Source organism: Hyperolius riggenbachi, chromosome 2 (genome assembly GCF_040937935.1).
Source record: "Hyperolius riggenbachi isolate aHypRig1 chromosome 2, aHypRig1.pri, whole genome shotgun sequence".
In the NCBI taxonomy this organism is placed as follows: Eukaryota; Metazoa; Chordata; class Amphibia; order Anura; family Hyperoliidae; genus Hyperolius; species Hyperolius riggenbachi.
The window spans coordinates 324,925,739-324,947,499 of record NC_090647.1 but is presented as its reverse complement, the minus strand read 5'-3'; the positions used below and the strand labels follow the sequence as shown (position 1 = coordinate 324,947,499).

Here is a 21,761-nt window from a genome sequence, read left to right as displayed (position 1 = left end):
GGGGTCCCAGGTGAGGGAGGGAGGCAGAAGGAGGGGTCCCAGGTGAGGGAGGGGGGATATTTCCCCCCCTCCCCACCGCTGCCTCCACTGCCCCTCCTTCTAGCGCTGCTTCCCCCCTCCAGCGTACCGCTGCTTCCCCCCTCCAGCGTACTGGACGGCACACCTGGCACCATGCCGCGGCACACCAGTGTGCCGCGGCACAGCGGTTGGGAATCACTGGGTTAGTGAATCAACTCCTACTGACTTGTATGTGAGCCAGATGCAGCCATCAAAAGAGCCATACTGCAATCAGAATGCAATTTTTTTACCTATTATAGCTCTGCTTTTTTTTAACTCAATGATATGGGACGCCCAGTGGAACGTACACAGGCAGCCCCTTTCACAAAAATTATGCTTTCGAAATCTCTTGATGTCGATTCCGCACCGTAATCTCCTATGCAGAAGACCACGATGTGCCATACATAGCACAAGCCCTTTTTAACATTGCATTGGGTGACGCTCTGCCCAGCCAGTACAGAGGAAGAAACTAACTTAAAGCGACATGTTTCTACATAGCATAAAAACTAATATCATCCACTGTGATGTACTAAATTTAGTTTCATGCTTATTTTGTCGTGTTTATATGGAAAATTATCTTCTATCTCTCTTCCAATGCACATAAATCTTACGCTATGCAAATAAATGTGTGAACGGGGCATCATGGGAAATTGTCTAGGGACGTACAACCAATAGAAATCTTCACGCAAAGGAATCGGGGATTCTTTACTGCTGTTTAGCTACGGTGCTTATTACAACAATAATACTGTGTAGGTATTAATATAATCATTACAATAAAAGTACCGTAGATGTGGTAATATTGTAATTATAACAGTACTGTATAGGTGTCAATAAAGTTTGTTGTGTTTCAAAAAAAAAAAGTATGTGTGGCGCATGTGCGGTGTTGTGGTTGAGTGACGTATTTCCGGCGGGTGAAAGAGCGGAGTAGGTGAGAGTATAGAGAGCGCGGTGTGAGCGACGTCCTCGGGGTGTGTGTTACAGGTCTGTACTGCTGCTGTTATTAGCCCATATTGCTTGGCCTCAGCCTGCCAGGAGCGCTTGCTGGTTGTCCCCTGCCCCCTCCGGCTGTACAGGCTGGTGCTATAAGAGGTAGCTGCGTGGGGATAGAGTGTATTACTTTCCCGGGATATGATGTACACGTATGTAGCAGATATCCTGAACGATGAACTGTCCTCACTTAATCTAGAACTAAATTAAGATGCAAAAAAACCCATAAAAAACAAATCGTTGAGAAAACAGTCCTGCTGCGGTGGCTACACTACAGTTTCATAGTCCATTTTCGTAATGCCCTTGGCAAACTAGAAATGCTAGTGACTGGATGGTTCTTCCCCTCCCAGGACATTATCAATCGTAAGGTAACTTTGTGAAAAAAAAACAAAAAAAAAACTTTAGATGTGACTACTATAGCTGCTTGTAGTCCCCTCAAAGAGGGCCAGTCCATCTTTGGAGAGATTACCTTCCAAACTCTGTCACTCCTACTGGCTGTGCCACCCTTTTATTTTGATCCTATTCGAAGTGAGTTATGTGGCAACTTGGTTATGGCTGTGTAGTGATTGGGATGAATTTATAGTGCCAAGAAGACAAATACCAGTATTGGGGTCTCTGTGTGACTGTCCAAATGTCTTTTTCCAGAGCAGGTTTCTGTACTCTCAGCATGTGATGTTTAATATCTACAACTCCCTGGGCTCTGTTGACCCATCTTTACTGGTTAGGATTTTGTCACTGGCACAAGTCGATGCCACACAGGATTTGTGGGAAGTAGGCAGCGTGCCTGGAGAGAGGTTGCAGCAGAGGGAGGCTGGAATGCATTTTTCTTTATCACTCAAAAAAGCCACATTGGCCTCCAGCCATTCAAAACAAGTTGGGTAACCAAATGTCAGAAAATTACAGACTGAAGTATTCACAATGATTTCTGCCTGAAGTTACCACATGCAGAAAAAAAGGGATAAAAGCGTGATATGTCAGTAAAAAAATATTTTAGAGGTAAATTCTGTAAAAAATAAAATAAAAATAAAAGTGCATTGTTTTTCACTATTACCGCAATGTTACTGCATTACTTTACCGACCTATACTCCCACCCGAAGAAAATTTTGTGAATGTGGAAGAAAAACAGTAATTACTGCTGTCAGTAATTTTCTTGTTACACATTTCTTTCCCGTACATGGTATTGTGAATGGAGGCCATTGTGAACTTGCAATGTTTTTTTTTCTGCCAGGTACCCCTCTAGTATTGGCTGCACTTTTCTTTGTCTAGCACTAGAATGTCCTCTAGAAAACCAGTGAAATTAGAGCAACATTGGCCTTAACAGATATGGAGGAAATTACATTTTCTGTTATGAGGGAAACCATAGTGTATGAGACGTATAAGTTAGCCACCCTGGAGACATAAAACACTGGAAATTTACCCAGGGGACTTTTTATTCAGCCAACTCTGAAGCATCTTTCTGGCTTGTGACCTGACAGTCCAAGGCTTCCTGGAACCACCTGGTGATGCAGGAGGCATCACTGCTGGAAAAAGTCAAACACAATGTCCAGCACCTTGTGCATCAGAGATGGCATGCTTTCCTATTTACATGAACCAGTTATGGATTTGTCTGCTTCGTAGGACAGGGAGATTTTATCAATCACTGACTGTGTGGGTAATGCAACCTGATACTAAGTAGAAGTGTAAAAAACATCATATCGTTTCAGCTTTAATTGCAGTACATTGTTGAATACTGGTGTCACCCTTTCACACATTTGTCAGTACTGTTGCATATACTATTCTATATCTAAATTATAATTTCCTTATTTTCTGCCTTGTAAGTTGGGTCTTCAATCTTCTGCTTCCTATTGACTCCAGGCCACAAAGTAGGATATTGTTAATGGCCACTTGTAGTCTAGCCGCAGTCAGTTTTGAAAAGCATTGTTAGTCTTTTTTTATTTTCTACCTTTTAAATCCTAGAGACTATATTTTGTGGTATTAAAGGATACCACAACTGACATGTGGCATAATGAGATAGACATGGGTATGTACAGTGCCTAGCACACAAATAACTATGCTGTGTTCCTTTTTTTCTTTCTCTGCCTGAAAGAGGTAAATATCAGGTATGTAAGTGGCTGACTCAGTCCTGACTCAGACAGGAAGTGACTACAGTGTGACCCTCACTGATAAGAATTTCCCCCTTTTTTTTATCTCTTTCTTGCTCTCAGAAGCCATTTTCTTCTAGGAAAGTGTTTTATAGTTGGAATTTCTCATCAGTGAAGGTCACACTGTAGTCACTTCCTGTCTGAGTCAGGACTGAGTCAGCCACTTACATACCTGATATTTACCTCTTTCAGGCAGAGAAAGAAAAAAAGGAACAGAGCATAGTTATTTGTGTGCTAGGCACTGTACATACCCATGTCTATCTCATTATGCCACATTTCAGTTGTGGTATCCTTTAATGCAGTTTTGCTATTAAAACCCAGCTGAACCAAGGTTTGCCATCTAGAAACTGTAAAAACTCCATGTGCATTGTGAGCATGAGCATGCACTGCTCAGTTTGTTTTTATGCTCATTAGTATGTGTGTGCGCTATGCAATTTTAATTTGGATTAATGAATTCTAGCTACATGCCCCCCCCCCCCCCCCCCCCATATAATCCAAGTCTTTCCCAAGCAGCTCCAGTCATTGTAATTGACTGGGGGTCTCATTTAAATCTTGCTAGGAGACCCCCACAAATCTATCTGCTGTGCTGTTATGTTGAAAAAGGAGTCCTGATAAATTTGTCTTTCAGGCTAGGTTCACAGTGGTCAGTTGCATAATGCACGCGTTATGACAGAACTGCCATGAAGACTGGGCATAGACTTTAATACATAGTCGGCATGCAGCGAGTTAGAATAATGTGATCAGTTACAATGCAGTACTGTGAACAGGCTCATAGAATTCTATGGGCTGTGATATAAAAACAAAAATCGCTTATAGAGTCAAACTGCTTTGTTTGTCATTCTTGCATCAACACGCAATCATGTCCTCACTGATGTGTCCCCATCTTGTGATATTATTGTCCGCAGAGGGCCAGTGACCATGGCGTGTGTGCTGAACGGTCCTACTGCCGTGTGTGATGTCATTACAGAGCTAGATACTCAGCTGGCTGTAAGTAAGAAGAGTGTGAGCATGAGCCTGCTGTATAGTGCTACCCAGTGTCTCAATGCTGTACAGCCTTATTAACCACCTGCAGTGCAGTAATGTGTGTGTATACTAAACTCAACATGCTTCACTGTATAACAATGCTGAGTATCTGCTGTAGAGCATCTAGAAACATCATTTGTGCATCCTGATCGTTAAATGAAATGTGCACAAAAAATGCAGTTTCTAATTTAAAACAGGGCAGTAAGGCATGTGTTCAGTAAGGGTCCTTTTACACTTGGTGCTGTTTGGAACAATCACACGGCAGCAGAAAAGTCGCACTGCATGTTATAGCCATGGGGTGACTCAAGGAAGATAAACTTCTGGGATTACTGCGGAAGTCGCACGGTAACACACTGCAGCTTCTGAGTTACCCAGAGCACTTCTGTCGCATCGTAGGCAGTGTGTCATGTTCCACTTCCTGTAATGGCCAATGTGGTAAGTGTAAAAGGACCCTCAAGGAAATAATTCCATGTCTTTTAAAACTTGTATAGCATTATAAGAATTATTTTATTATTTAGGAAATCTAAAATAAAAAGGAATCCTATCCTACTTTATTTATAGATTTAAGCTGCCAAATACTTTATATTTTTCTTTGGCCAAATTGATTACTCATATTTATTTACTGTAAGCCTTAAAGAGAGTCTGAAGCCAAATTAAATACTTCTTTTTACCTGAAATTGATCTTAAGCATTATCAGCAGTGCTGAAACGCCACATTCCGCTGCAGAACAAGGTCTTTATACCCCCAAGTCCCAGGGCAGAATTCCACGACTTTCAAGGTCGTAGATTTTACTGCCTGGGGAGGCAGAGCTTTGCGCTGTAGCTCTGCCTCTACTGGAGTCAATCTTTACGGATCTCCGCCTCTCCCCGCCCCTCTCAGTGAAAGAAGATTGAGGGGCGGGGAGAGGCGGTGATCGGCAGAGATTGACTCCAGTAGAGGCAGAGCTACAGTGCAAAGCTCTCCCCGATTTTTGTCCCGGGGAACTGGGTGGGTGGGTAAAAAGACCTCGTTCTGCTGCGGCTCAGCAATGCCGATAAGATCCGCTGTCGGCGGACTAATAAGGCTGTTTTTGAACGATCCGCTCAGCGGATCGTTCAGAAACAGCCTTATCAGTCCGCCAACAGCGCGTACACACGCGCTACTGTCGGCTAAAAGACCGCCCAGCAGGAGGCCGCCCAGCGTCGTTGCCGCTGGTAGTGCGTGTGTACGCACCTATAGAGGGGTTAGTATCAGGCAAGCTATCTAATCAATCTCTAGTTTTCCATTTCCTTGCAGGTTTTCACACACAAGGAAAGTATGTTTAAATATTGCATCATTCTTATAAAATAATGCTACTGTTAAAATGCTATTTATATATTTCATGATTTGCTGCTGAATTAGTTCTATGCAGTAGTTCTTTAATTGTAATGATTTCTGCTATCTCTTCAGCTTCTAGGGCCTGGGCCCCACACCCCAAAGCAGCGTGCTGACGTGTCCCGGCTGGGTGAGCTGAGGGGTAAAGCGCTCCAGATTATGAACCAGTTTGGAGCTTCCACGCTCATCAATCTGTCCAATTTCTCAGCTGCCCCTACCATGTCTGCCTCAGCCACAGTGAAGCAAGAGCAAACCATGGCTAACAGCACGGCAGGAAGCAAAGTACCTGGTGCAGCACCCGGAGGAGGACGTGCAAGTCCAGATGCCAATCAGGTGAAAGGCTTTTATTGTTAAATCACCTCTGCAGGTATGATAAGTGACACCTTCCCTGGAGAGTCTCGAGGGCATTGTTTCTGGTGTGAATACCCACCTGTTTTTCTCAATCATCTATGCCATTTTTACACATTCACTGTGCACTAGCAGGCTATTTATCAAAATTCATATCCTTCTAGCCTAGCAAAAATGTTGTGTGCTAGATACAAATGGCTACCAATTAATGTTAGAATAGTCTCTTACTTTGTACACCCTCTGAGCACTTTGTTAGGAGCAGTTTATTAATACTGGGTAGCCCATTTTCCCTTCCTACCTTTAGAATGGCCTTAGATTTTGGTTGTATGGATTAACCTACCACCCGCCAGGAATATTAACACAAAGCAGGATGAGGGTATTCCATCATGCTGAATTGTGGTCCTACTATTTGTGTGTCTTTGTAGAAATTGATATTTATCAGACCATTTGCTACATTTCTACAAACTTGAAGAACCTGTGGCCAATGCAGAATTGGTTTTCTTTTCTTGATTGAGTGTAGTATGTTTACAATCCATTTAATAATAGGCTGGCAAAATTTTAAGTGACCATGCACTATGTTCTTGTTTTTATGACTAGGCAGCCCATGTTTTGTAGCTAAACAATGCTTCTTTACATACATTATGTGGAACAGTTACATTCAGGCCTCATAGTGCATTAATATATTTAAAGGGAAAACTAATTTCTGTTAAACAATTGTCACAAATACACATGGATGTTGCAGGCATCAGTCTATAATTCAAGCTTAGAATTGCCATAAATAAAAATATGCATAGCACTTTGTAACTGTAGCAGCTTAGCTTTCAGCACTGTTGCACTCAGCACTTTTTACTGGGGTCTCCCCTGATGAAGGCCCTTTGGGTGTGAAACATGTAGGGACTTTTGGGGGTCTCTAGTAGTCACTGGTTTACTGCAATTTCAGGTGCATCTGAGTGCAGTGGCCTATACGTTGCATGCCAATGGCCAACACCCATGCTTATCGGTGTTCTAGGCTCTTTTAGCCGGGTGGTCCACCCAGCTAATTTATGTGAGCACCCGGCTGTCATCATCTCACTTCCTCATCCTCCTCCTATGCTGTAAGCAGAGTTGTGCCGGCTCTGCATTCCCCTATTATGCCCCACCCGGCTACCTTTTCATGCCACCCGGGCTGGAGAAAATTTCTGGGGAAAACATTGCTTAGGCACACGTTTAGTGACCACCTGAGCTGTTTGTGTACAGATTTGAATTTCTAGCAAATTTAGATTGTGATATTATAAATTGCGTTTAGATTTGTGATTGTACATTGAGGTGCATCACCATGTATTTTGTGTTTTTCATAGTCCAAAACCTGTCAGATTTTTACTGCTTACTGTAAGTGGCAAACATAGGGAAAAAAAGAATTGTATGGTGCATTTTACTCAGGGAGGTACACCTTAGATCTGTGTTTTCACGTTTTTTTTTGTTTTGTAAACTTTCAACTTTTGGTGATAGTGGTCCTTAAAATTGCCTGTAATGCCTGATATCCGGGAAGTTTGGTAATGGAATTCTTGTTGATCGATTTCAGGTGCTAACTAAGAAGAAGCTTCATGATTTAGTCCGAGAGATTGACCCAAATGAACAGCTAGATGAGGATGTGGAGGAGGTGAGTTTTAAAAATGCAGCACGTGGAAAATAGCTATAGGAAATTGCTTAGTGTCTAAAGATGTTTCTCATTCCAGATGCTTCTACAAATAGCAGATGACTTCATTGAGAGCGTGGTCTCTGCAGCTTGCCAGCTAGCCCGACATCGTAGATCAAACACATTAGAAGTTAAAGATGTTCAGCTTCACTTAGGTAAGTGTTCTTCATTGCAGCCAACAGCAGCCTTGTCATTTCCCTGCAATTTGTTTAAAACATGCTCGCCGGATGCTAAATCCTCTGATCTGTGTGGGATCATTATTCAATCTTAACGTAAACCTGTGTCAAAATGTGTATCGAGTAAGAATCAGGCTTGAGTGATAAATTGTGCCTTCACTTACTAAACTGCTTCCATTGGCCAGCTGTCGCCATCTCTAGTCACGTAATATAGCTGGCATAATTAGTGGGTTCTGGGCTTCAGTTAGCCTAGTATACATCTCAGTGCTTTGGATGTGGAGTGCAGTTATACCTGTTGCCCATGGCAAGCTGTTTTATTTGAAAATCCAGCAAAGTAAAAATTACAGCTGGCAGCAGGGCAAATATTTCAGGTGAACCAACAACCATTCACACATACAATGAATAAGGCAAAAATCAAATCCTACTAACACCAGTTTGCTTTAAAGTTGCTTCTCAATCAAAAGTACCTTTGAAGCTTTTATAGCAGATCTGAAGCAAAGCTGCAAAAAAATTAGATACTCGCCTATGTAGAGGGAAGGCTCTGGATCCCAAACAGAACAGGAGATATACTCCAGTCCTCAAGGGCCATATCCATGCCAGTGTTAAGGATGGACTGAGAAATGTGTTCTACTTGATGAACCACACCTTTTCTGATTCAGTCCCAAATTGAGCTGTGCCAAAAATGGGAGGACCTCACTTGGCCCTTGAGAACTAGAGTCCCATATCCCTGCTATAGAGCCTTCTTGTTCCTTTCTCAGTGCCCTTATTCCACTACTGTTCCCACCATTTAAATTATTCAACCAACTCATCGAATACGCCTTCGGGATGCCTTGTGAGGGCTCACGCATGTGCAGTACGGATGTGCCCGTCTTTGGAAGCACTCGGGACGCAAGTTCTGAAGTCTTCCAAGGAGATACTAAGGCATGGAATTTCAACGGTGGACCTAGGACATGGGGAGAGGATCGGGAAGACTCTATGGCAGAGTTCCCCAACCCTGTCCTCAAGGCCCACCAAAAGTACATGTTTTGCAGAAAATCACAAACCTACACAGGTGGGGTAATTGGTGTCTCAGCAGAGCTGATTAACTACCTCTGTGGATTTCTACAAAACATGCACTGTTGGTGGGCCTTGAGGACAGGGTTGGGGAACTCTGCTCTATGGGATCCAGAGCATTCCCTCTATGTAGGTGAGAATCGTGTGGTGGTATTGGTCCCGAGCAAGGAAAGATTAGAAGCACCCACTTTTTGCTGCTCTAGTGAAAAATCTTCTAAACTTGGACACGGACATCAATATCAGAATTTCCCTATAGCGCATCACCTGGCAAGTTTTTACTGCTGTTTGTGTCCTTATCAGGGATATATTTCACTCACTTCCTGTGCCTCTCATGGTTAGTACAGGTCCCAATACATCTAACGATGATGGGTAGATTTGACCAAGAGAAATCTCTCTCTAATCGAATCTGATTAGAGAGAGATCTGTCGGCTGCCCATACACCGCAGGCCGATTCGCGGTCAATTTCATGCTGAGATCGCTCCTGGAATCGGACTTGTGATGCCGCATCCGGGCCACCTCGCCAACGCTATCCGTTTGTGTTGTCGTCTCTACATCTTGCAGCGTGTATGATTCACTAATGCAATTAATTTCGGCCCGAAATTGGTCGCATTGTCAGACGGGCATGCACTTGGCGGCGGCGATTTTCATCCAATTAAAATCGATTTGGATGGTCAATCGGCCGCCAAGTCGTCTGATGTATGGAAATCTCCCCAGTGGGACACAGATGGCAAACTGACAGAGGTTCTATCTAACCCTTCTTCACAATATCTAAAACTGCAACAACAGTTTAAAGTAGCTGGGCTTTGAAAAAGCATACAGTATTGCAGATATTTTATTATCAAAAGCATGTGTAATATACTGTAGTTTTAGTATATTGTACAGTGGTGCACGTTTGCCTATATGATGTCCTGTTAGTTATTTGAGCAATAGCCTCAGTAAAACCTGTTGCTGCGATCTATATATGTATTACATCACAGAATTTCATATGATGCCTTGCTAATAATGTGCTTTAGCACTGGAGTGCAGTATATGCTTTTATACAAATAGAGATGTAACATAGCAATGTATATGTAAGATTTGTCAACAACATTTCTTTGCACAATGCAGAGCGGCAGTGGAATATGTGGATCCCAGGATTTGGATCAGAAGAGATTAGACCCTACAAAAAGGCATGCACAACTGAGGCTCACAAACAGGTAAGCCTGGTAATCTTATTCATCCCTCTCACTGCTTGTTCTGTTTTGTCACAATACAACCCGGAATTACAACAGATTTCCATTTGGTTTTTCTGTAATGAACTTAATATAGTCCAGATTAGGATTAGGAAGACCAAGGAACACAGTCAGGGACAATTTAGTACATAAGTATAGATGAAGTTTGGGTTAAAAAATACTTCATTTTGAACATCCTATGGAGCAACATTACATCCATTATTTAAAAAATAAAATACAAATTAAAATTATATGGCACCACTATAAACCTGCAGAGAGAAGGCTTCCCACCAAAGTAGGAGATTGGGATAGGCAGAATACAGTACTGCGATAATGTGGAATGGAGGAAAGTTTATGAGGATGGTGGTACTAGTATAGTTTGGATTTAATCATTTTAAGAGCACATGTACTAAGAGGGATATGGTGGCTGCCATATTTATTTCCTTTTCAACGATCCTAATTGCCTGGCTGTAATGCTGATCCTCTACCTCTAATGCTTTTAGCCGTAGGACCTGAACAAGCATGCAGATCAAATGTCTGACTGGATTTGCGGCATGCTTGTTTCAGGTGTGCGATTCAGACACTACTGATTCTTGAAAGTTTACAAGGACTGCCAGGCAACTGGTATTGTTTAAAAGGCAATAAATATGGCAGCCATATCACTAATGCTTCAGGTGTCCTTTATTCAGTCTGTTGTGTTGCTCCCTATCTAGTAGATTAGAAGACTTGAACTTTGATGTTATCCTGCATCTTTTTTGTGATACTTCTTGAAGATAATTCCTGTATGAAAATGTTCATACAACCTTGAGATTTTCAGAACGTTAACCATCTTGGACATAGAAAGGTTTAATGGCATGCATGCTGACTAATGAGCTGCAGGTATTGGCCAGCAATGCATAATGCAGCAGAAGCTGATTGTTTTGCAGTATTAGCCTTGGCTATGACACACAAGACACGGAGTAGCTGCAGCATCTCTATGAGCCTTGTAGTTATGCAGTTGCTTGTGCTACTACTGTATTCAGGTTCATTTAAGGGCTGGTTCACACTTAGCGTTTTTTTCAGCCAGCGATCAGCAAAGCGCTGCTGCCAATGTATCCCTATGGATACATTCACACTGCAGCATTGCATGCAGCGTCTTTGGGGCGATTGTGCTGTGATTCTCGTTTTGATGAACTGGAATCGTAAGCACATTTTGTGTTGAATCAAGATCGCAATTGCCAAGAAGCTCCAAGTGTGAACTAGCCCTAAGCCCTATATGGTTCATGTATACAGGAAATGCACATACGGTGAATGTATGAAGTTAAGTTATTTTTCAGACAGCAGTAGATTAGACCGTCAGTATTTGGCAGTGCTTGCTTCCATCTTTTGAGTTATGGCTTGTAAAATGGTCACCAAATTAAAAAAAAAAAGTTTGCCTTCTTAAAACAGAAGGTATTTACAATTATTCAGGTTGGAGTGAGCTCTGAGACGTCTCCCAGCATAACAGCTGAATATGCAAATCCTCTCTGATGTCCCTGAAAGCTAAACACACCTCCACAACCGCTGGAATGTAGTTTGTCACCTTGTTAATATTACAGAGCCATAATAATCCAACATGTATACAGACTGTTTCGGATTGATTGAACCTCATCAGTGCATAGCATGGATTAATGTGGCTCTATGGGGTAGGACTTAAAGCACCCAGAGTTACAGAGTACCCAGCAAGCCCATGGTGAACCAAAACTCCCAGGAGTGTATTAGGGGCTAAAGAAGACCGAAAAGCCCTCTTACTAAGATGATATGAAAAACAGAAGTTTGCCTTCTTACACATTCCTGGGAGTTCTGGTTCACCATGAGCTTTCTGGGTACTCTTGTATCTCCAAATAAACAGCGTGTTGCATCTTAACCACTTAAGGACCACAGTCTTTTCGCCCCTTAACCACCCTGGCGTTCTATTAAGATCGCCAGGGCAGCTGCATGAGGGTTTTTTTTTAAATAAAAAAAAAAATATTTCATGCAGCCAACTGAAAGTTGGCTGCATGAAAGCCCACTAGATGGCGCTCCGGAGGCGTTCTTCTGATCGCCTCCGGCGCCCGGAATAAACAAGGAAGGCCGCAATGAGCGGCCTTCCTTGTTTTGCTTAGATCGTCGCCATAGCGACGAGCGGAGTGACGTCATGGACGTCAGCCGACGTCCTGACGTCTGCCGCCTCCGATCCAGCCCTTAGCGCTGGCCGGAACTATTTGTTCCGGCTGCGCAGGGCTCAGGCGGCTGGGGGGACCCTCTTTCGCCGCTGCTCGCGGCGGATCGCCGCAGAGCGGCGGCGATCGGGCAGCACACGCGGCTGGCAAAGTGCCGGCTGCGTGTGCTGCTCTTTATTTCATGTAAATCGGCCCAGCAGGGCCTGAGCGGCACCCTCTGGCGGTAATGGACGAGCTGAGCTCGTCCATACCGCTAAGGTGGTTAAGGACCAGAGCCTTTTTCTCCATTCAGACCACTGCAGCTTTCACGGTTTATTGCTCGCTCATACAACCTACCACCTAAATGAATTTTGCCTCCTTTTCTTGTCACTAATACAGCTTTCTTTTGGTGCTATTTGATTGCTGCTGCTAGTTTTACTTTTTATTATATTCATCAAAAAAGACATGAATTTTGGCAAAAAAATTACTTTTTTTTTTTAACTTTCTGTGCTGACATTTTTCAAATAAAGTAAAATTTCCTATACATTTGAACGCGAAAGTTATTCTGCTACATGTCTTTGATTAAAAAAAAAAAAACATTCAGTGTATATTTATTGGATTGGGTAAAAGTTATAGCGTTTACAAACTATGATGCCAAAAGTGAATTTTGCCATTTTCAAGCATCTCTGCCTTTTCTGAGCACCTGTCATGTTTCATGAGGTGCTAAAATTCCAGGATAATATAAATACCCCCCAAATGACCCAATTTTGGAAAGAAGACATCCCAAAGTATTTGAGAGGCATGGTGAGTTCAAAGAAGATTTTATTTTTTGTCACAAGTTAGCGGAAAATGACACTTTGTGGAAAAAAAAAATCCATTTCTGCTAACTTGTGACAAAAAAAAAAAAATGAAATCTGCCACGGACTCACCATAGCCCTCTCTGAATACCTTGAAGTGTCTACTTTCCAAAATGGGGTCATTTGTGGGGTGTATTTACTGTCCTGGCATTTTGGGTGGTGCAAAATTGTAAGCACCTCGGTAAAGCCTAAAGGTGCTCATTGGACGTTGGGCCCCTTAGCGCACCTAGGCTGCAAAAAGGGGTCACACATGTGGTATTGCCGTACTCAGGAGAAGTAGTATAATGTGTTTTGGGGTGTATTTTTACACATACCCATGCTGGGTGGGAGAAATATCTCTGTAAATGACAATCTTTTGATTTTTTTTTTACACACAATTGTCCATTTACAGAGAGATTTCTCCCACCCAGCATGGGTATGTGTACAAATACACCCCAAAACACATTATACTACTTCTCCTGAGTACGGCGATACCACATGTGTGGCACTTTTTTGCACCCTAACTGCGCTAAGGGGCCCAAAGTCCAATGAGTACCTTTAGGATTTCAAGGGTCATTTTGAGACATTTGTTTTCAAGACTACTCCTCACGGTTTAAATGCCAGGACAGTATAGGAGATAGAAAGAGAAGAGGGGCGCTCTAAGTCCGCTGCACCACTATACTATGCATCAATAGGACAGGTCTCACCTGTTTACGATGGGGCTGGCTCTTTCTATCTCCACTACAGTGTTTTCAACGGGAGCAGCCGAGTTCAGAGTGCGGGGGCCTGATCGCTATTTAGGGGCACACACTAGCTCCATATTTCCTAGGACAGTATAGGAACCCCACAAGTGACCCCATTTTAGAAAGAAGACACCCCAAGGTATTCCGTTAGGAGCACGGTGAGTTCATAGAAGATTTTATTTTTTGTCACAAGTAAGCAGAAAATGACACTTTGTGAAAAAAACCAATAAAAATCAATTTCCGCCAACTTGTGACAAAAAATAAAATCTTCTATAAACTCACCGTACTACTAACGGAATACCTTGGGGTGTCTTCTTTCTAAAATGGGGTCATTTGTGGGGTTCCTATACTGTCCTGGCATTTTAGGGGCCCTAAACCGTGAGGAGTAGTCTTGAATCGAAATTTCTCAAAATGACCTGTGAAATCCTAAAGGTACTCATTGGACTTTGGGCCCCTTAGCGCAGTTAGGGTAAAAAAAAGTGCCACATGTGGTATCGCCGTACTCGGGAGAAGTAGTTTAATGTGTTTTGAGGTGTATTTTTACACATACCCATGCTGGGTGGGAGAAATATCTCTGTAAATGACAATCTATTGATTTGTTTTACACACAATTGTCCATTTACAGAGATATTTCTCCCACCCAGCATGGGTATGTGTAAAAATACACCCCAAAACACATTATACTACTTCTCCTGAGTACGGCGATACCACGTGTGACACTTTTTTGCACCCTAACTGCGCTAAGGGGCCCAAAGTCCAATGAGCACCTTCAGGCTTTACAGGGGTGCTTACAATTTAGCACCCCCCCCCACTTGCCAGGACAGTTAACAAACCCCACAAATGACCCAATTTTGGAAAGAATACACTCTAAGGTATTCCATGAGGGCCATGGTGAGTTCATAGAAATTTTTTTTTTTTTTTAACAAGTTAGCGGAAAATGACATTTTGTGAAAAAAAAAACACAATTCTGCTAACTTGTGACAAAAAATAAAATATTCTATGAACTCACCATGCACCTAACGGAATACTTTGGGGTGTCCTCTTTCCAAAATTGCATCATTCGTGGGGTCTGTCCTGGCATTTTAGGGTTTCTGCAATCATTACATGTATGGCCAATATTAGGAGTTTCTGCTATACTCCTTATATTGGGTATACGGGTAATGCACTCTGGGCTGAAAGGAAAAATGAACGTCAAACAATCAATCAATCAATGTGGATGAAAAAATATCTGCCAAAAAAATTTGAAAAAAATAGAGGGGAAGGCGTCTGCCAGGACATAGGAGCTGCCGCCCCAAAAATCCAAACCCACCAGCTCGTATGCCCTGGCAAACCTGATTTATTCATCGATGTGGATGAACAAATCATTGCCAGAGTTCTTTTTTGATACAAAGTGCTTGCCAAAGCATATGAAACCCCAACACCACTCCTCGGCCCATATGCCTCGGCAAACGTATCTTTTTGACTGCGGAGGAGAAATCTCGTCCTGCAGCGCTGCATGCACCGACTTGTGTGTAAGCTGACAGACGCGCAATGTTCTGTCAGGATGCACCATCAGTGCTGCAGCTGGTTAGTTGTTCGCTCGGTCCACCTGGAAGGTTATTGGACGGAAAAAGAGAAAAAAAAATACAAAAAAAAACAAAAAACAAGCAAGCAGCAAAGCAATTGCTTCATTAACATTAATAAACTTTGAACTTTTTTAATAAAAACCTTAACATTGCAAACCAAACATTAACTTCTTTGCTTACCTGTTTTTTTTTGTTGTTTTTTTTTAACTTACCTCCCGAGGACAAACCTCTCCTTCCCCATGGAACAATGTGCGAAGTGCAAATCGCACAGAGTTGTGGCGAAGTACATTACGCAATTTGTCCCAAGTGAAAGGAGAGGTTTCTGGCAGCCCTGTGTATTAGGGTCTCTGGAAACCCGATGTTTGGTTTCACACTGCATATTGACATATCCGGTGGGTCGAGCCCGCCGCACCGTATCGTCCAAAACAGACCTTCAGGCAATTCCACAAGAGTAGCATTCGGCCTAGTAATGAACTGCGTCGCCATAGACTAACATGACTTCCGGACTGATCGATATTGCCACAGAAGCCACGCAGTAACGTAGGCATGCACTAGCGTTAAGTCAAGCACTTCCGGCGTAGGGGGGGGACCGCAAAGTGTGACTTTTGCTAGGCATTTTAACGCATCGCAGCAGTGTGAAATAGCACTGAGAGACCCTTGTGTGCCTACCGCTGTGTGTGGAGTTCCCTACTCTCTAATAGTGTACCTGCTCGTGGTACCTCTCAAAACACTCCCCTAGGCATAGGCCAGGCTGGTCAGGACAGGTGGGACAATAAACAGTGGTGTCACGCCTTATTCCAGCCCTGCTGCAGACACAACGTTTTCTTCGGATTCGGTGACCTGGGGTACTCGGAATTGGATAGGCGTAATGCCTTCCATGCAGCCGGCTAGTTGCATCTCGGGGTTGGGCCACGGCACCTCCTGGATACAGGAGTTCCATCACGATCTGCTTATTAAATTGAATAAACGATCCAGTTCTCCCAGCCTTACTGTAGAGAACAAAGCTGTTGTAAAAAGACACTTTTTTTTATACCAGCGTCTTGTTTTTCGGGCAACTAAATAGGGCGCTAACCTCTGGTCATTGAAGTCCACCCCTCCCATGTTAGTATTATACTCATGGACGACAAGGGGTTTTTCAATGACCTCAGTTCGCCGTTGAATTTCAACTGTTGTGTCTGCGTGAATGGTGGACAGGAAGTAAACCTCCCTCTTGTCCTTCCATTTCACCGCAAGCAGGTCGTCGGCACACAAGGCGGCCCTCTGCCCCCGTTCAAGTCTGGTGGTAATGAGCTGTTGGGGGAAGCCCCGGCTACTAGGCTGCACGGTGCCACAGCATCGGATTTTTTCTATTTTTAAGTGCTGAAAGAGGGCCACACTTGTGTAATAATTGTCCACAAAAAGATGGTACCCCTTCTGGAACAAGGGTGACACCAAGTCCCACACAACCTTTCCACTGCTCCCCAGGTAGTCAGGGCATCCGACCGGCTCCAATTTTGAGTCTTTTCCCTCATAGACCCTAAAATAAGATGTATAGCCTGTGGCCCTTTCACAGAGCTTATACAGTTTCACCCCATACCGGGCGCGCTTGCTTGGGATGTACTGTTTGATGCGAAGGCGCCCGGTAAAGCGTATGAGGGACTCGTCTACGCAGATGTCCTGGTCAGGGGTATAAGCATCTGTAAATCTGGATGACAGATGGTCTATGAGGGGTTGAATTTTGTGGAGCCGGTCAAAAGCAGGGTGGTCACTTCGATGACAGGTTTTGTTGTTATTGAAGTGCAGGAAGCGCAGGATGTTCTCAAATAGTGTCCTGGACATGGCAGCAGAGTACAGGAGAACATGATATGCTGGGTCCGTAGACCAATAAGACCGCAACACATTCTGCTTTACCAGTCCCGTGTGAAGGAGAAGGCCCAAAAAAAATTTAATTTCGGAAACTTGGACTGGTTTCCACCGAAAAGGCTAGGCAAGGAACTTTTCCGGATTGGCGGTTATATATTGTGTGGCCTTACGGTTGGTCTCTGCCACAATTAAGTCTAAGAGATCCTGGGTGAAGAACAGATAGAAAAAGTCTAGGGCCGATCCTAGATTATCTGTCTCCACCTGGACTCCAGACTGGGCGGTGAAAGGGGGAAGTACGGGTGCGGCGGAATCAGGGGATTGCCAATTTGGGTTTGCCAGCACCTCTGGTAAACTAGGGGTAGTACGGGCCCGTCTTCTTGGTGGCTGCGACTGGGATCTTACTGCACGTGCCACCGAACCAGTTTCAACTTCCATGCTGGTGCTCGCCACTTAACCAGGGTCTACGGAAGTACTGGTGCTAGGTCCAGGAGATGTTGTGCTGCTGGTGCTTGCCCCACCATGAAATCTCAGACCAGCACGAACACCACTCTGCTGCCTTTGAGGCCGATCCTGCGCCACCTGCGGTCAAACAACATGTGGTGTGGTACGCCTGGCTTTAGCCGGGACCTCAACCTCGTCATCACTATCGGTCAGTGAGCCACTGCTCAATTCAGGTTCAAACTCTGACCCGGAAGATTCGTCGAATGAGGCGTCCCAATCGTCCTCATCCGACTGGGCCATGTACCTGAGAACCTCCTCATCGGAATACCCCTTTCTTGCCATGGTGGGCTGCTAAATTTAGGGGGTATTCCTCTGAGACTACCCAGAAAAAAAGAGCACCTACCTAGCAAAAGGGAGTATTTGAGAGGTAGAAATCTGTGGTCACTGAGTTTTGATAAAAAAATCAAAACTGATGTTTACAGTGCCACAGCTATTGTACAGTGTTTTTTGCAGTGATCAGAAAAAAAAATTCTGTCACTGCGGTGGGGCGGGCTAAAAGCAAGTGCAGGCGAACGATCAAGCCTGATCGGGCAAACACTGCGTTTTTTTTTTTGTGGATCCTAGTGACCCTAATAGATCTGACTGCGATCAGTAATGATCACTTACAGATACTATATAGTACCAATGTTGATTAGCGACAGTGATGACGCTAATTAGTGACACTGGTGCAGTGGGCTGAGCACTAACTGACACAAAGGGGCCTAGCTAACTGGCCTAACTGCTAACACTAGTGATACTAAAAAAAGTGACAGTTTTCACTGATCACTGTTTTTAGATCACTAGGATAGTGACAGGGGGGGTGGTGGCGAGTGGGGAATCAGAGACAAACAGAAACAATCACAGGACAATCAAAGGCAATCACAGGGCAATCGCAGGCCAATCACAGGGCACTCAATTCACGGGACAATCAAAGCCAAACACGGAACAATCAAAGCCAAACACGGAACAATCAAAGCCGATCACGGGCCAATCAAAGCCGATCACGGGCCAATCAAAGCCGATCACGGGCCAATCAAAGCCGATCACGGGCCAATCAAAGCCGATCACGGGCCAATCAAAGCCGATCACGGGCCAATCAAAGCCAATCACGGGCCAATCAAAGCCAATCACGGGCCAATCAAAGCCAATCACGGGCCAATCAAAGCCAATCACGGGCCAATCAAAGCCAATCACGGGCCAATCAAATACAATTACAGCACAATCAAATACAATTACAGCACAATCAAATACAATGCACTGGGAAGGTGATTGGGGGGGGGGGGGTCTGAGGGCGATCTGAGGGTGTGGGGGGTTGATTAGGTGCCCGCACGGGGCAGACTGGGTCCTGATCTGACACGGGGTGACGATAGGAGATCAGTGAGGGATTACAGGGGAGAATAGATGTAAACAATGCACTTGGGAGGTTATCAGGAGGGGGGGTCTGAGGGTCTGGGTGGGTGATCAGGTGCCCCCAAGGGACAGTTTAGGGTCTGCGCTGATGGGTGGTGGTGACAAGGGGTGATAGACAGGTGATCAGTGGGTCTGCAGCTATATACAGTATACAGGGGGGTGGTCTGGGAGGGGGGTCTGGGGGGGATCTGAGGGTAGGGGGGGTGATTAGGGGGCAGTTAGGGACCTAACCTAGGGGATAGCGTCCCTAGATAGTGACAGGGAGTGATTGATGTGTTTTTAGGTGGGTGGTGGGGTGCAGATACTGGTGTGCTGGGGTGGTCAGGGGGGGGCTCTGAGGGCTGGGGTGGGTGATCGGGTGGTCTGTGTGGGGCAAAGAGTGTTTTGCTACACTTATCCTGATCGCTGCCGTCCTCTCTGATGGTCGCACGACGAGTGACCATCAGCGAAGGAGACAGCCAGTATATTACACTTTATTACAATAACAAAGTGTATTATACTGCTCTGATTGGCCAGATCGCCGCATTTGAAACCCGCCGGCGCTGCTGATTGGCCGGCGGGTTTCCGAGTAGTGTGGGCGGAGCCTATTGCCGCACAGCCACCGCTGATGCCGCCCCCCCGCCGATGGGCGTATTGCGGTCGTTTGGGCCCCGGTCTTTGCCGCCGCCCATCGGCTGGGGGCGGTCTTCAAGTGGTTAAAGGGGTTCTGTAGAATGATTAAAAAAAACTGACACTTACCTGGAGTTTCTATTGGTCCCCTGTAGCTGTCACGTCCCACGCTGTCCTCCTACGATCCTCCTGCCTACGAGCCTGCGCAGTAAGCTCCTGGAGACGGGAGCGGGAGCGTGCATTGTTCGTTTTGTTAGACGAATAATTCACCGGTGCCGGCGGCAGGGAATGGAGGATCGTACGAGGACGGCGCGGGACATTACAGCTGCAGGGGGCTGATAGAATCCCCAGGTAAGTGTCAGTTTGTTTTTAATCACTCCACAGAACCCTTTATGCTTACTTAGTAGTAACATAATTGCATTCATATGTAATGCCTTGAAATTCCCTTTGTATGTGCTAGCATATTGCCATAAATGGTTATTTTATATGAGAGCATTTCCGGGATCCAGCGCTGGCATCCCCGAACAGCGGCAATGTAAATGTTAACCCTCCCTGCTCCAGCACAGTAGCTGCTTTATGATGGGCTCCAGTGGAAATGGTTGGGCCCAATCGGGTCCGCTCTACTGCGCAGGTGACACTTCTACCGAAGCCCATCGAAAAGCCGCTACTGCGCTTTACCCCGGGAAGGTAAGTATTGCAGGTGCTACTACACCACAGCTGGCCAGCTTGTCGGCTCTATTTTCGGGGGCTGCCAGCGCTGGATCTCAAAGGGTGAAGTGAACAGGGGAAGCTTCATTAGGATCCAGAGGCTTTCCCCTTCCGAGGTAAGTTCCCAACAGGGGCTGGGGATTTTTTTTTTTTTTCTATTTTTTTTTTTTTTTTTTTTTTTACAGTGTCTAAGTCTTGTCATGTGCATTTTATTATTTGAACTGTTGTGATGAATATGGATCTGACCAGTTCTTAACTTCTACAGAGAATGGCTTTAATTAAGAAGACACAGAAGAAGTAGATCTCCTGGCTGCGGTCTTCAGTTGGCACTCCTATGTTGACTCCATCACGGCTCTGCAGTGCACTGGTGCAGACGCCATCTCTTCAGAGAAGAGCCCCCTCTTTGGACAGACACTGCACTGCGCCTCTAGTAATGTGGACTTGCCTTTATCAGTCCTACATTGCAGAACCCTCTGGAAGGGAAAATGTTACATTGTCTTTTTTCTTTCCTTTTGTATATACAGTATATATAATAGAAAGTGGTTTGATTAAAGATTGTTATTGTAATTCATGTTTGGTATTTCTGTGGAATTACAGAAAGGATTTCCAGTTAGTAGAAATACTGCAAATTACCTTTTATTATTTATGCATATAGCGCCAACATCTTCTGTAGTTCCGTACACAATACAAAACAGAACTGGAATTCAGAGACATGGTCCTGATTCACATACTGCCCGTAAAACTGCTCACAGCAATTGTACCGGTACGAATGACAGCAGAGTACCGCCTGGTGCGAAGTAAACCATGAGTAGTACATAAACTGCCGCCAGTACTGTGTGCTGCCTGCGCACGGCAACATTACCGGCGGTACGTGAATAGGCATTGATCTTTGTTCATTTTTAGGCTGGAACAGCTGAGTACCTTTATTTACAAGCATACAACTTTTCATGGCTGAAGTGATGTATATTGTTTTTATTATATCTGTATAGACGTTTCCCATTGTTTATGACCATCCAGGCACGGCTGACAAGCCAAATTTTTTTTTGTGCTACTCATTGTCACTTGGTGCAGTTGGGAGTTGTTTGCTTCTCCACCCTCTCTGCTTGGGAATGTACTTGCTGCTTGCCTGAGCTGAATGTGCATGAACTGTGACAGGGCTGCTGGCAGAAAGATCATATTAGGTGGTTCATATTGCATTTACTTCTAGAAGACTTGTTACTGATGTTCTTATCATTTGCCTGATGTTACTCGTTATAGCTGAGAATCCTGCAACTGTCACATGAAAAGGAAACCGACTGCTTTCATAAGTAAGTTACCGGCGGAAAAAATGGCCGCCGCTGTAACAATTTTCCACGCAGTTTATGCGTGTTTGTGTGTACACATTT

General features: G+C 44.4%; 1 protein-coding gene and 1 non-coding gene across 5 annotated transcripts; one reads left to right on the top strand and one right to left on the bottom strand.

Annotated features, from left to right (window-relative positions):
- Nucleotides 1–343: 343 nt before the first annotated feature.
- On the bottom strand, nucleotides 344–479 carry LOC137555125 (U11 spliceosomal RNA). Its single transcript, XR_011027824.1, has one exon. It is a non-coding gene; the product is annotated as a U11 spliceosomal RNA (small nuclear RNA).
- Nucleotides 480–932: 453 nt separating this feature from the next.
- On the top strand, nucleotides 933–20,947 carry TAF12 (TATA-box binding protein associated factor 12). Of its 4 annotated transcripts, XM_068269263.1 has the most exons (7): nucleotides 965–1,038; nucleotides 4,091–4,172; nucleotides 5,637–5,894; nucleotides 7,471–7,548; nucleotides 7,625–7,739; nucleotides 9,921–10,009; nucleotides 20,642–20,947. In XM_068269263.1, the coding sequence occupies exons 2-7, from the start codon at nucleotides 4,104–4,106 to the stop codon at nucleotides 20,675–20,677; spliced, it is 645 nt and encodes a 214-aa protein (XP_068125364.1). In that variant the 5' UTR covers nucleotides 965–1,038; nucleotides 4,091–4,103; the 3' UTR covers nucleotides 20,678–20,947. The 4 variants fall into 4 exon arrangements, with proteins under 4 accessions (XP_068125367.1, XP_068125366.1, XP_068125364.1 ...); XM_068269266.1 differs by lacking the exon at nucleotides 4,091–4,172 and having other exon boundaries at nucleotides 933–985; XM_068269265.1 differs by lacking the exon at nucleotides 4,091–4,172 and having other exon boundaries at nucleotides 941–1,038.
- Nucleotides 20,948–21,761: the final 814 nt, after the last annotated feature.